General features: G+C 31.4%; 1 protein-coding gene across 1 annotated transcript in view; it reads right to left on the bottom strand.

The window, feature by feature from the left end:
• Nucleotides 1-1,348: 1,348 nt before the first annotated feature.
• Nucleotides 1,349-14,358, bottom strand: part of Kif5b (kinesin family member 5B) — a 45,996-nt gene continuing 32,986 nt past the window's right edge. The window contains exons 17-27 of the mRNA XM_015483294.2: nt 11,111-11,299; nt 10,402-10,519; nt 9,886-9,947; nt 9,671-9,780; nt 8,840-8,941; nt 7,701-7,761; nt 7,529-7,600; nt 7,281-7,385; nt 6,169-6,385; nt 5,494-5,644; nt 1,349-3,955 (exon numbers count right to left, since the gene is read on the bottom strand). Coding sequence (XP_015338780.2) covers nt 5,514-5,644; nt 6,169-6,385; nt 7,281-7,385; nt 7,529-7,600; nt 7,701-7,761; nt 8,840-8,941; nt 9,671-9,780; nt 9,886-9,947; nt 10,402-10,519; nt 11,111-11,299 — 1,167 coding nt within the window. The 3' untranslated portion in view covers nt 1,349-3,955; nt 5,494-5,513. The remainder of the gene's footprint in view (nt 3,956-5,493; nt 5,645-6,168; nt 6,386-7,280; nt 7,386-7,528; nt 7,601-7,700; nt 7,762-8,839; nt 8,942-9,670; nt 9,781-9,885; nt 9,948-10,401; nt 10,520-11,110; nt 11,300-14,358) is intronic.

Genomic DNA, 14,358 nt, shown 5'->3' with positions numbered 1-14,358 from the left:
TACCACCAGAAATGTAGTAAAGCAACTCACTGTTTTGAAAACAAAGGCATTTATCCCACTTCCTATGCAAACTATACTATAGGGTAACCAAATAGCAGAAGAGAAAAGTTTCTTTTGCAGTTAACAAAGGAATGAAAGAATATTGCTATTATGTAATCCCCTATTAAGCTGATAGATGTAGGCACTGATTATCAGCTTTGACTATGAATAACCCAATAAGACAGACAAGTAGACATTCGGTATCACTTGATAGAAGAATACTATCACCTCTGAGGTAATATTGACCTCCAACAATAAAAAACATATCTGAATCTAAGTCTGTGGACCACAAAACAAATTAACATAAAATGCAAAGTACACAGAAATATGTTGAATGATATCAAAGGGAATATAATCAGCAAAGTCTGGGAAACTACATGGCAGATACCCTGTTTTGTTTGTTTCTTTTTATTTTTGTGTGTGTGTATGTGATGCTGGGGATTGAACCCAGGGCCTTGTGCATGTGAGGCAAGCACTCTATTAACAGAACTATATCCCCAGCCCTACCTTGTTTTCTTCATAAATTAATTTAAACAACAACAACAACAACAACAAAAAAAAAAAACTGGAAGAGTAGGACTCTGCAATATATGGACTTTAGCTGGACCTTGATGCAAACTGTTTACAAAAACTAAAAATTTAATTACAAAATTATTATTAATTCTTTGGTGTGATAATGGTATTTGTGTATTTTAAGGACTCATACTCATGAAAGAAGCATGTTAATGTCAATTTAAAAATAGTATGGTGGATCTCAAGTAGAGTTATAGATGAAACAGCTATGAAACAACTCATTAGCTATGAGTTGATAATTGTTCAAACTTACTGGGTACATAAGACTTCATTATTTATTCTATTTTGACATATGATTACAATTTTCCACAATAATTTAAAAGGTACATACCAGAATTTAACAAACCAATCACTTGAATTTAGGAAAAGACTTTTTAAAGTTATCCTCCATCCAGAACTCAATGGCTGTGGTATTTGAAAAACAAACTTTAAATATTCTTATATTTGTTGATAAAACAACAGACTCAGCTAAACAAAACAAAACAATTCACTATTTCTAGACTAAACGAGGAAAAACTACACTAAAGTAAAAGAACATAGGTGAGGCTGATAATTCATTTCTAGCTCTTAATTTTTCAGCCTACATATTTAATACCTGCTGTTTAAAAGGCTGCAATACATTAAGACTCAAAATTTATATGAATCAGTCACTATTCTGTCAGGTCAGAGAGCCATCTATTAGTTCAGGTAAAATCAACCTGATACTTAAAATACTTTTCAATAAAAAGTCATTATATTTCAAAAAAATTTTCCTCTTTATTGAAACATAAAACACATTTACAGCATGCAGGTTAACTTAAAATTATATGGTGTCTTCCCAAACCAATTATCTTTGCATGTTTTTCAAGCACTGAAAATAAACCAACATATTCCACAGGTAGACTCAGACTCTATTCTGTCACCTCATGTCAAATTCAGAGTCACATACAAATTAAGAGTTATGCACAGTAGTCAGTTTTCTTAAGTTAGGCAAATAATTTAATTGATCACCATGAATAGAATAAATATTACTTTTATTTCATTGAGTTTATCTTCTGAACCATTACTCAATACCATTCAGAGTAACATTAATATACCCAGTCAAAAAAAAAAAAAAAAAAAAAAAAAGGACTGCAAATTGAAATAAGTGTCAATATTCTAGATGGTCAGACATTTCAATTTGTGAGAGTAAATGCTATATTTAATGACCTACCATAGCAAAAAGAACAGTTCACTGAAAACAATTTTTATGAAACTCCTGGTACACTTTATGAAGTTTGAAATTATAAATAGAAAAGAACCATTAAGATATTTAAAAAACCTAACACTGTGTATTCTGAACCACATGCTAGTTACAATTCATTGTTTGTTACACAGCACCATACCCATGATACATCTTACAAGAAACTACTGTATTCAGACAAGAGAAAAAAAAAGTTGTTTTTTATGAATATTGCTAAAGAAGCAAGTTTTCACTTGAGAACAAAATATAAATGTCTATGTGAAAGCAGCCAAATGTCTCTCCATTTAGAAAACTATCACCACAAAGAGGCTTGTAGTACTTTCTTATCTGTAGTACTTATATTTCACTGCACCCAAGATTTCATCTCAATTTATGGAGTGTTTCTTTTAATCAATCCTAAAAGCAACAATCATTTTAAAGGCTGCAGACTACAACAGCAAGGATTTTTGACTGTTAAAAAAATAAATAAATAAATTTTTCTTTCAAATCAAAATTATTATAAAAGTGGAAATTACAATAGTTAAGGAAATAGAAAAATAAGCCAATTATGATCTGAGTCTTCTGACTATGGCTCCAAATTTAATAATACAAATATCTGTGTATAAAACTTTTTCAAAAAGTTAATTCTGCCAGCCAGATCCTAATAACAGAATTCTCCAGTTTCTCTACATTCACTGCAAACTTCTGCTAATGTAGTTGTAGTTGTAGTCACCCCCCCACCAATGGTGAAGCAAACATTGAAATCTCTTCCCTAAAATAAACTGTTGACTTAGTATAATGATCTGAGGAAGAAGTGGCAAAAATTGGTACACAGTTTTATATGTGTGTATATACATATACATATACATATATATATATATATATATATATATATATATACACACACACACACACACATACATACATATATATATATGCGCACAAAATTATGGGCTATAGTCAACAATGTAATTTGTTTGAGGATCATTAGTGATTTACAAACAATTCATTATTTCTAGACTAAACGAGAAATAAATTATAGTGTATGACTTAGTGTAGCAGGTTAAAAACACCTTTAGAGACTGTGACTAAAATTTACCTACACATCTTTAACTTCACTGTGTATCTGTCCTGCTTATTCACATTTTCCCCTCAATTTTCATAGGCTAAAAATTTAGATCAGCCCATACAATAGCTAACAATATAAAACTGCTTAATTTTATAGTATCTTAATTCATTTCACTATATGAAAGATGACAAATTGATACTTGTCCAATTCTTACATTAGCTAGCAGGCTCATCAGAATGAAGCAGGGTATTTTCATTCCGTTAAGCTATGTTAAGCATAAATGAGGATGGGAGATAGAATTAATTTTCCAAACTCCCTCTTAATCTGAGTTTTACTTTTGATATGTAAAATATTTCCATTCAATATCTGGGCAACAAGCATTTCAGGAGATAACAATCAAGTAGCCGTGCTCACTCAATCTCAAATGCCTAGTTAGGGCAGTTGTAAGGTTTCAGTGCTTAAACAGCAATTTTCAGAAGCAAATACCAGAGATAATACAAATCATTTTAACCCTGATTTCACTTCAAGGGATTTTAAAATACAGTACTGACCTGATATATTTTGTGGGCATGTAGTGTTGGAAGTGGTAAAATGTAAGACATTTAATCTAAAGATTCAATTTTCCCTAAAAAAAAAAAAAAAAAAAGAAAGAAAGTAAAAGGAAGACATTGTAATAGGAAAAGAAAAACAGGAAGCAGTAGCAACTAGGTAACTTAAACAGAGACTCAAAACTAAACATCCATTAAAAAAAGCAAATACAAAAAGCATAATCCTACTAGGTATAGTTAGCTTGGCACAGTGAAGACTAATTTAAGACACAAAAGACAAACTGTGTAATAAATAGGGCCACAGTTGTAAACTGTCATTTTCTCTTCCTAAGACATCAAAATTGCACTCTAGTTGTGTTGGGAAGCAGCAGAGTTTCCAAGAAGAGCGGGTAGGAACAGCTGTACAGGCCAGGTGTAATTTGTACATTTTAAAAAGTTATAGTTCTACAATCCCAAGGGGGTAGAAGTGACAGTCACTGAATGACTGATACTATATCCTCTTCATACTTCAATTACTTTCAACACCTGACAATGAGAAAACAAAAGGGAAAATTTTTTAGTTTTACAAAACTCATGTTTGAGACAATCATGAAGGAAATAAAATATGCCAACAGTTTATGAACATTTTAGCCAATAGCTTTGACCACTTTTTTAAAAAATGGCAATATTAAATAATTTGATTTCTTCTTTAATTTATTTCTTAAGTGGAATTGTTTATGAATAGAACAATGTTTAAAAGTTCAATCCTTTGGGGCTGAGATTGTGGCTCAGCAGTAGAGTGCTCGCTTAGCATGTGTAAGGCCCTGGGTTCCATCCTCAGCACCACATAAAAATAAATAAACAAAATAAAGGTATTATGTCCAACTACAACTGAAAAATATTAAAAAAATAAAATAAAAAGTTCAGTCCTTTATGTTTTTTCCTCCTCAGTAGAGCTAGGAATTAACTGAACTATATTTGTTTAGAAATTAGAAGGTTGGCTAATTTTTAAAGCAATATACAGTCATTATTAGTCCACTCTGGTTTTTTGTTTTGTTTTGTTTTTTTCAGTACTAGGGGCCATCTATCACTGAGCCCTTTTCATTTTTTATTTTGAGACTGACTCCTGATAATAAGTTGCTGAGGCTAGTCTCAAACTGTGATCCTCCTGAGTTGCAGGGATTACATGCATGAACCACACTTGGCCTGGTTAGTGACATTCTTAAATCAAGGACTACTAACCAGCAACTGGATGTCACATACATGGTAGCTGTTAAAAAAAAATGTGGGGAGAGAGGAGTGGAGGGATAGGCATAAACAAAAACATAAAATGATAGGAAAAGAGATTGGGTAAAATAAACAATTATAGTAGTTGTTCTCTGGAGCCATCTTCCTACTAAATCTCTACTTATGCATTTAGCTAAAAATTGTTCAAAGTGTGGTCCAAGACATAAGACGTACCATGTAAAACTGAGAATTAAGGGTATTAGTATTATTAACATTGTCATCTTACCCCAAAATAAATACAATGTTTAAAAAAACTTATTTTTGGGTACCAGGGATTGAACCCAGGGGCCCCCAATCACTAAGCCACAACCCACAACCCCTGCCCTTTAAAATTTTTTTTAATTTGAGACAGGGTCTTCCTAAGTTCCTTAGGGCCTCACCAAGCAACTGTATATGATATTTGAAGCTTCATACTTCAAATATCATATACAGAAATTTCAGTTTTGGAAAATAACAAATATGAAAAAAAATATTATATCTCATTAAATTTTCAAGAAAAGGGAATAATTATAAACCATGGCATACTCATTAGAGAGAATACCAAGAACTATTACAAATGATCCAATGTTAGGTTTAAAAACAGTAAGAACTCAAATTTGTATAGTATGATCTGAACTGAAAAAAAAAAAAAAAGACTGGAAGAAACCATACTAAGTTCCTTCTATAATCATGTAAGGAAAAAATGACAGTAATATATAAATTAAAAAAAAAAAAAGTCCAAAAGTCTGTTTAACAACCAATAGCTCAACACTTCCATGTGCAGCTATGATTTCAAAAGTCAGATATAAATTACAAACCTTTGAAGATGTGTAAATGTTTATACTTGTTTGCCTCCTCCTCCTCGTACAGCCACTGGCTGACTATTCTGAACGAATGCACCTCCTCCACGAATTGCACTTGGATGAGTTGGAGAAGCTGCTGGATGTTGCCCAGGACGAATAGGTTTAGCTATTAAGAAACACAAAAACTGACTTAGAAAAAAGCTTAACACATGACTGCAGTGACTATTTAGGTCTCTTTTTCCTTCTGAAGAATTCCCACTATATTTTGCCTTTTTGTTTTTTTGATTTCTCTCTTTCTGAACACATCCTTTTCTCCAGAACCTATACAATCCTTACTTAGCTCCTTAAAACTCTTATTCCTGCAGCAGTAATTACTCTGAAACATGAAATAAACACTGATGGCTTATTTTCTTGTGATTTTCTTTTTGCTTTAATAATATTTATCTATACAGTTTCTCATAACCCTAACCATTCTTGCTTGCATATCTACTTATTTATCTACTTGTCCTAGTTATGTAGTTATTTCTCAATTTCTCTTTTCCTTCCTAAAGGTATCACCCTGTTGAGCTATAAACAAAAGACAAATACTACCATGAGAAGACATAAAATTTCAGATCATGTTCAAGTACACAAAAGCATTTATACTTCAAAGTATTCATAGCTTAAAGGTTTTCAGTATGTTCTACTAACCAATCTGTGCAGAATGCCCTCTTCTGGCCATATTCTTTGACCTGACTGCTTCCTTTATGCGATCTACTTCTTGCTGATAACGTTTACGATCACGAGATGCATTTTCTTTGGCTTCTTTCAGTGCTGACTCCAAAGCTTTTACTCTCTCGGCTGTAGCTCTAAGTCGCTTCTCTAACTTAGGAAGTTCACAGCGAAGATCTGCATTATCCCGTACCAACTAAGGTACATAAACAAAATACAGATTCTAGCTTTAACAAAATGGTTTAAGAAAATAAGAGAATTTCAAAATTTCTCTTTAGAAAAGAAGTAAAACTACATTTTCTGTAAGGTTTTTCCATTTAGCTAATTGAATTTAAGCAGCAACATGCAACATTATAAACATTCATACCTACTTACACATATTTCTCCCAAAGATATACTTTCATTTAATTTGGGGGAAGAATGGATTGTTCCTTTTTCCTACTAGGCAAAAACAATAAAGTACACATAGTGATCGTGCGTAGTGCTTTCTTCAGTGTTCATAAGGTGAAATGAATATCCTTTTAGGATATTAAAGCACAAGTAAGTATAAACTTAGTGTGTCCCTTAGTTAAGTATTGAAGATAAGTTTATCTTACTCTGGTGCTAGATAGCAATAAAGTTAAAAAAAATGGAGTGTGTTCAACTTTTTAATAGTAATTTAAAATCATTTATCAAGCCATAATTTTAAAAATCAGGAAAAAAATCCCACAGAATTATTTAAAAAAAAAAAAAAAAAAAGACTGCCTCATTATTTTAGATAGCAGGAGAGTAAATGTAAAAAGACCAAAAATGGGGATGATGATTCTATTTTAACTACAAATACTCACCTACCAAAAATTACTATAACGAAATAAAGAAAACTGACAGATCTAAAATCCTGCAGGGGAAATAAGAATACATGTTTTCAATGGCCTTGGCTGATATTAGGGTTGTTAATATGGCAGTCTTTAGTGGTTTCTTTTTTATAATCACTTAATACAACGATGGAATAGCTCAGGGTATAAAAAATTTCTTACGACTCTGAAAGATTAAAATACTTTGTACTCCTGTATTTCAATCTTAAAATCTGTCACCACAAAATAAACTATTACCTGTTTGTGTACTTTAGTGAGTTGTTCAAGATTATTTTCAAGAAAGGAGATTTTTTGCTTTTGAGCAGCACTCCCTCCGGTGTCATCAGAATCGATCTCAGCACTCTGAGAAAAGAAGTTTGATCAATACTATGAAAAAATTTAAAATCCCCCCCAAAATCTAAGCCTATCTACAAAACATTTATATGACAATGTGAAATCATTTCACTGATGAATAAAAAATAACCACCTCAGCATTATTATATTACCTTTTTAACTCTGGTAGCCAGGTCCTGAACAAAGAGCTTGCGCAGATTATGTAAAGTCTGAAGTTCTTTTGCCTTGAATTAAGAATAGCAATATTTTTGGAATTCATTTTTTAAATTCAGGGAACACACACACACCCCTCCCCAATTCTACTTATTTTTACATTTTTCTTACCACAGTCTCTTCCAAACCCTTCAGGTCTTGTCTTGCTTGTTCTCGTCTATCTTGCATAACACTACAAGTAGAAGAATGTATTTTTTCAAGTTTGATTCTATAAATTCTAGTTTATTTAATGCAAGAGCTCAATCAAAATATTTTGTGAAAGAACTGATCTTAAATCCAAATAAATGAAATATACTTTAAGTTTATCCATATCGTATTTTCCAAAGAAATTTTTATGCTTTATAACCTTTTACCTGGGAGGAGCAATCATTGGGGACTGGATCCAGGGGCTTTACCATTGTGCTCCATCCCTAACCCTTCTTATTTTTTATTTTGACATAGGGACTCCCTATGTTGCTTGGGGACTCACTGAGTTGCTGAGGTGGGCTTCAAACTTGCAATCCTCCTATCTCAGCCTCCAGAGTTACTGGGATTACAGGTATGTGTCACCATGCCCAGAACTTTATATTCTTTTAAATCGATAATTTTCACTTTGAAATATGCCATATATGTAGTATACTGCTACTTGACCAGAATGATACTGATTAACTGGTAATTAAAGAGATTATAAACTGTCCAAAATTAACATTTTAAGTTGAAATTATTCTTAGCAAAATTATGGCTGTAATTAAGCAGAATATTTATAAAATCTTCTCTGAACTGGTTGATGGTGTAACAATCTCAACATTAATTCACTGTAAATTGTCTTAGAAACTCAAGATATGTGAAAAATTATAGCCACAAGTTTTTTATCTGCTCAGATTCTGGAAAGCTAAGTATTAACTCACTAAATGAGAAAAAGTCAACAGTGAAAACCTGTTTGAAAATATAAGGTTAAAATAATAATTTTCCTTTAATAAAATCAAATTTGACAAAATGTCAGTTTTTGAGGTAGGTATTAAAATTTTCTGTTACTGTCATGTTTTAGGTTTATTTTTATAATGGCTCCTGAAGTAATATGACAACAAAGAAATCGTAAGTAGGTTGATAACAGGACTCTAAATCTTGACTATACTGAAATATAACATTGCTTTCACTGAAGTACAAGGGTATATTGCAAGCTTTTACACATAAATCAACTCAGAAGACTGATATTATCTACATAACATCTACAGTTTTATTTCAAAATTTTAATGAAAACAATTACTCACGTAAGTTCATGTAATTTTCTGCTCTTTTCCTGATCTGTAGCTTTCAGCTTCTCATGTTCTACTCTTAGACGTTCCTGCTCTAACATCATTTTCTGGTTTTGGCTGACAAAAGAAAAGACAATATAAGCTCAATTTCAGTTTTCTGGATGCCACTGTCACAATTTTTTGAAGTCTAAAATTATATAATTACAATCTTCAAAAATCCAAGGCCTCCCCTGTTATCCCATGAGGGCAGAAAGGAAGGGGGACATGCCTAGTTAGAGCCATATTATATTTTTCATATTTTAATTTAATGATTTTATTCAAGAAATCCCTATTCCTGCTTCCATTACGCATTAATATAACACGTACATGTTCCAAATTTGTCATCATTTTGTTTTTCACTTTCCTACAGTTCCTACTTAAATGGTTGCAAACCTCTAATGTATAGAGTCTATGGATATGAATCTGGTTATGGAAGTAGGCAAAATATATTCTATATAAACTGAGATGACAATTTCTACTCAAACATTAGCATTTTAAAACCCACCATTCCCAGGTAAGACTGTTTTCAAATGACTCAGAAATTATCTATTTGTAATAATGAGTTTAACCTAGATTTTTTTTTTTTTTTTGTCTTTTTACTGAATATTTAGATAAAATGACCTAAATTTTCAAGAATTTGACCAGGAACTTAGAAGTTTTACTCATAAGTGTAAAAATTCCTTATTTTCCAAGTAAAAAATCTATAGGTTACTAAGATTGTCAGTTGGAATTAATTATTTCATCCTGCTTAAACAGCCACCGTTTATGAATTAATTTATTCTAAGAAAGAAACAGTATAATACTTACTCTTGAAGATCAGTTATAAGTTTTTCCTTTGCCTCAACTTCATCTCTCAAACTACTGATTTGTTTTTGATGAGTTTCTCTGTGACTCTGGATTTGTTGTTCAACAGCTTGCTAACATTTTCAGAAAAAAAATAAAGATATTAAAAATGAGACTAACAAAAACTATTAATAATGATGGATTAAAGCCATTAGAATCAAATGTAACATCAGACTTGCCTTAACTTCATTTGCAGTCTGAACCTTATTTAAGTGCTCTTTTTCCATCTCATGGACTTTTTCTGTTTGGGTAAGGAAGGAAAAAAAAATGAAATAAACCTTCTAGTTTCTCACTAAGCCAAGGAAACAAATGGGTTGTGTTATATTTTTCTTAGCAGTCCTCCAAGCTTAATGATATGTTGACTAGTACCCTTAGTTATATCCATTGTGCTGATAATATGGAAGGGAAATGAAGTAGTCTCTCAAATCCCTATATTAAGATTTAAACACATACATGCGCACGTACATACTCTCCTTCTCTACATAACTTTGTGGGACATTCCTAGATTGGCCATTTATATATTCTAACACAATTTAAAAAAATATTTTAAAGTCATGTTAAAGTATTATGATTTGCTTATCATTCCAAGTTATCCATATTCCTACCATTTTCTTTATAAGTATACAACAATTACATTAAAGTAAGAAAGGATTAATATAGATATAACTCATAGATAATTAATTGAAAGATAATACCTTGTGCTCGGAGCTGGACTAATTCTTCACTGAGACAATCAACAGATTCTTCCAGCTGTCTTTTCTTTTGCTCCACATTTTGAAGGTATTCAGTCAATGACTTAATTTTGGCTTCATGCTTTTGAGAAAAAAATATATTGATATGAAGTGGAAAAACTATCTCATGCACACATTTTGTTATGAATACTTTCAAGGAAATAAGTTTTACTAATATATGTAAATGTATGATAGATCTGAAGGTATTTCACCCTAGAATGTTCAGGTACCAGATTTAAAACATTAAATGGTTACCTGTATAGCTATGCCAGTTGTAAACTAAAGCAATGAAAGACTGCAATATAATATTCTTCTCACTACCTCCATCTAATGTCATCCACTTCCCTCTGTGAATAATTCCTATCTTGGTGAATGACTCCATTACTCAGCAGCCAAATTGGAAAACTGGTCCCCTGCAATCCTGCCCATTCTGAAATTCTTCTAGTCTTCAATGGTCACAACAGTCATATCTTTAAATATACTTACTGTATATACATATTGGCAAATATAAATCAGTTAAGTCATTCAAGTTATTATACTATAGTGAGATTAGGTAAAAAACTTGACTAAATTAAGCTTTTGATCTAGTTACTGACAATTTGATTTAGTTACAGAAGCACAATTTATATCTTTGTTTAAAAAATAAAGAAATTTTGTTCTGTAACACACATACCTGAGAGATACGAAGCTGGCATGCTGCTAACTCCTTTTCATTTTCTTCCATTTTTTTGTTGCTCTCAGTTTGTGTGCTTTCTAATTGTTTGCAGCGTTTCACCATTGTTTTTACTTCTGACTTCATTTTGCTAATGTACAGTCTTGCAACAGTGAACTCTTCATCTATCATACCAGTTCCCTCAGGTTGCTGTGAGATAAAAGTGAAATAAAAAGTTAAAGCCCAAAATATTCAAGTATGTGTTTTTCCTATTAGACTTGAAAGTCTGCAATTTTTAAAAAATTACACTTTTAATAAAGGGCAAGAGCTTACTTTTTCCTTTCCTACTTTGAACCCTGAAATAATGTTAATCTATGCCTACAAAACATAAAAAAAGAATATAAACATAAACACACTGATGCATTATGCCTCTTTCAACTTCTGTGTTTCCTCTTCACAGGACCTCTTCTGTAAAATCATTAATGTGAACTTAAGTTTAAAACTTAATAAGGGTGCTTAGGGAGGGAAAGGAAGACTTTTAAGCTTAATAAGGAGGAACCATGGTAACTTTTACAGATTTTATTACAAAATTATTAGTGGAACTTGGAAAGGAAGAAAAAAATTCTTTTTTCGTTTTTTGGGTTTTGTGGTTGTTGATGATATGAATGTCAAGAAAAACTCCTGGAACTAATAAGCGATTATAGTAAGATTGCAGGATACAAGGTTGATGTATAAGTAAACCGTTTTCCATATCACCAATGAATAACTAGAATTTGAAATTAAAAAATACAATGTCATTTTCATTAGCACCAATGGAATAGAAAAAACAAGATAATATTGAAGTGTAAGTCTAACATAATATGTAGAAGATCTACATATAGAAACACCAAACACTGATGAAAGAATGTATTCCCACCAAAATCACAGAAAGCTATTTTGTGAATATTGACACACTGACTTTGAAATCTGTAAGTAGAGTCAAAGATCCTGAATAATGAACAGAATGCTAAAGAAGAACAAAGACTGACACGAAAGATTTACTGTAAAGCTTCAATAATCAAGATAGTACAGTAGTCTCCCTTTCCTAGGGAAATAAAAATATATTCCACACATGTTCCACACATGCCTGAATCCAGATATTACTTAACTTTGTATGTGCCAAGTTTTTTCCTATAAATATATACCTATGATAAAGTTTAATTTATACAGTGGGCATAGTAAGAGATTGACAACAACAGTAAAATAACAATTATAATTATATACTGTAAAAAGTTACTCAAAACTTATGGTTTAGTTATGAACATTTTTACTTAATATTTTCAGACTATGGTTTACTGCAAGTAACTGAAACTTTGGAAAGCAAAACCATGAAGAGGAAGAGACAAAAGTATTGACAAAAGAAAAGATAATTGTGTCAATGGAATAGCAGAGAGATCACAGGAACAGACCCACACAAATATAGTAAATAAGATCTCTAACAAAAGATAGTCTTTTAAACAAATGGTGCCATAACCACACATCCACACACAAAATAATGAAACCTGATGCAGATATTATATCTTTAAGTTAAAAAACTTAACTCTGAATGGATCACAGACCTGAATGTAAATACAAAACTAAAAAATTTTTAGACGATAACAAAAGAGATAACCCAAGGTGACCTTGGGTTTGGGGGTAAATATTTAAATATAATACAAAAAAAATGCAATCAATGAAAGAAAAAAAAAGGTTAATTTGGAATTCATTAAAATTAAAATTTTCTGCTCTGTAAAAGACACTATTAAGAGAACTAAGACACAGACTTAAGAAGTATTGTAAAACACTATTTGATAAAAGACTCATAATCAAAATGTACAAAGAATTCTGAAAATTCAACAAGAACCCAAATAACCCAACTACAAATTAAAATAACAATGACCTAACCTTATACATTAAGAAAATAGCTAACATCCAAAATAATAATAATAATAATATTAAATGATGGTGAGGATCTGAAACAACAAGAACTCAATTAATTGCTGGGAGGAAGGCAAAATGCTATAGCTATTTTAGAAGACAGTTTGGGAGTTTCTTACAAAGTTAACAAACATATAATCCAGCAGTCACATTCAAAATCACACTGCTGGATATTTTTACCCAATTGAATTGAGAACCTTGTCCATAGAAAACCCTGCACATGAATGTTTATGGCAGCTTTACTCATAATTCAAAAAGTAGAAGCCACTGAGTAGGTGAATAGATAAGTTATTCATAAATTGTAATATTATTCAGTAATAAAAGAAATGAACTACTGATGAAAGAATCACAAATGAAAGGTAGTGTGAAAAGCTTACAGTGTGATTTCAACTATATAACATTTTGGAAATGAGAAACACGGATCGTAAAAACATAAGTGAACTCCAAGGTCTTAGGGGTAGGGATGAATAGGTTAAAAAAAGCATGGGGGTAGTGAAAGTATTCTATTTGATACTGTAATGATGGAGCTATCATATACAATTTTTTATTCATACAAATATAAAACATAAAGACTGAAGTGTAATATGGAAAAAAATGTAGAGGCTAACAGGAAAATATAAATGTGTAAATAGTACCATTACTGAGGATTCTCATTTTTAAAAATTTTTATCCAAGTACCTATTTGCAAGACTGACTGACATTCAAAACACTATAATGGCATAGTGAATAAAGCAGTCAAGTAATCAGGGAACCTATACTCTATCTCTGGCTCTGCCACTAAACATAAATTAGTTCTATTTATTTCTCTATCATTTTTTCACTTAGATTATGATTACTTGAACACAAAATGGAAAGGTTTTTTTTTCTTAACAGAAGTACTTTAATACATAAAGCAAATTTTCAACAACACCTTTCTAGTGTTTAATGAAAAGAAGTCAATCTTTTCCATTCCCAGAGGTTCCTACATATCTCTATATCTCATATAACTTCACGATAAACAGGATAAGGCAGAATGTTCAGACTGATGGTAAAGAGAGTGTAAAGTAAGTCACCCATAATTTAATAATACCTTTCCTTTGTTTCAAAGGTAAATCAATGAAGAAATGACCAGATACGCGAAAGGTCACAAGAATCCTTGCCTTCATCAACAAAAATTGACTTAAAACAATAAACAAATGTAAAGAATGTGTGTTCCATATCAAAAACCTTTATCTTCATTTCTAACTCTTGTTAAACTTGTAGGCTCTCACTATAAACCCAAGTACAAGCTCATTCTCCATGTTATTATAATTAGATTTTTCTTTTTTTTGCCG

This window comes from Marmota marmota, unplaced genomic scaffold (assembly GCF_001458135.2).
Source record: "Marmota marmota marmota unplaced genomic scaffold, marMar, whole genome shotgun sequence".
Lineage (NCBI taxonomy): Eukaryota > Metazoa > Chordata > Mammalia > Rodentia > Sciuridae > Marmota > Marmota marmota.
This window is presented reverse-complemented; position numbering and strand designations above follow the sequence as displayed.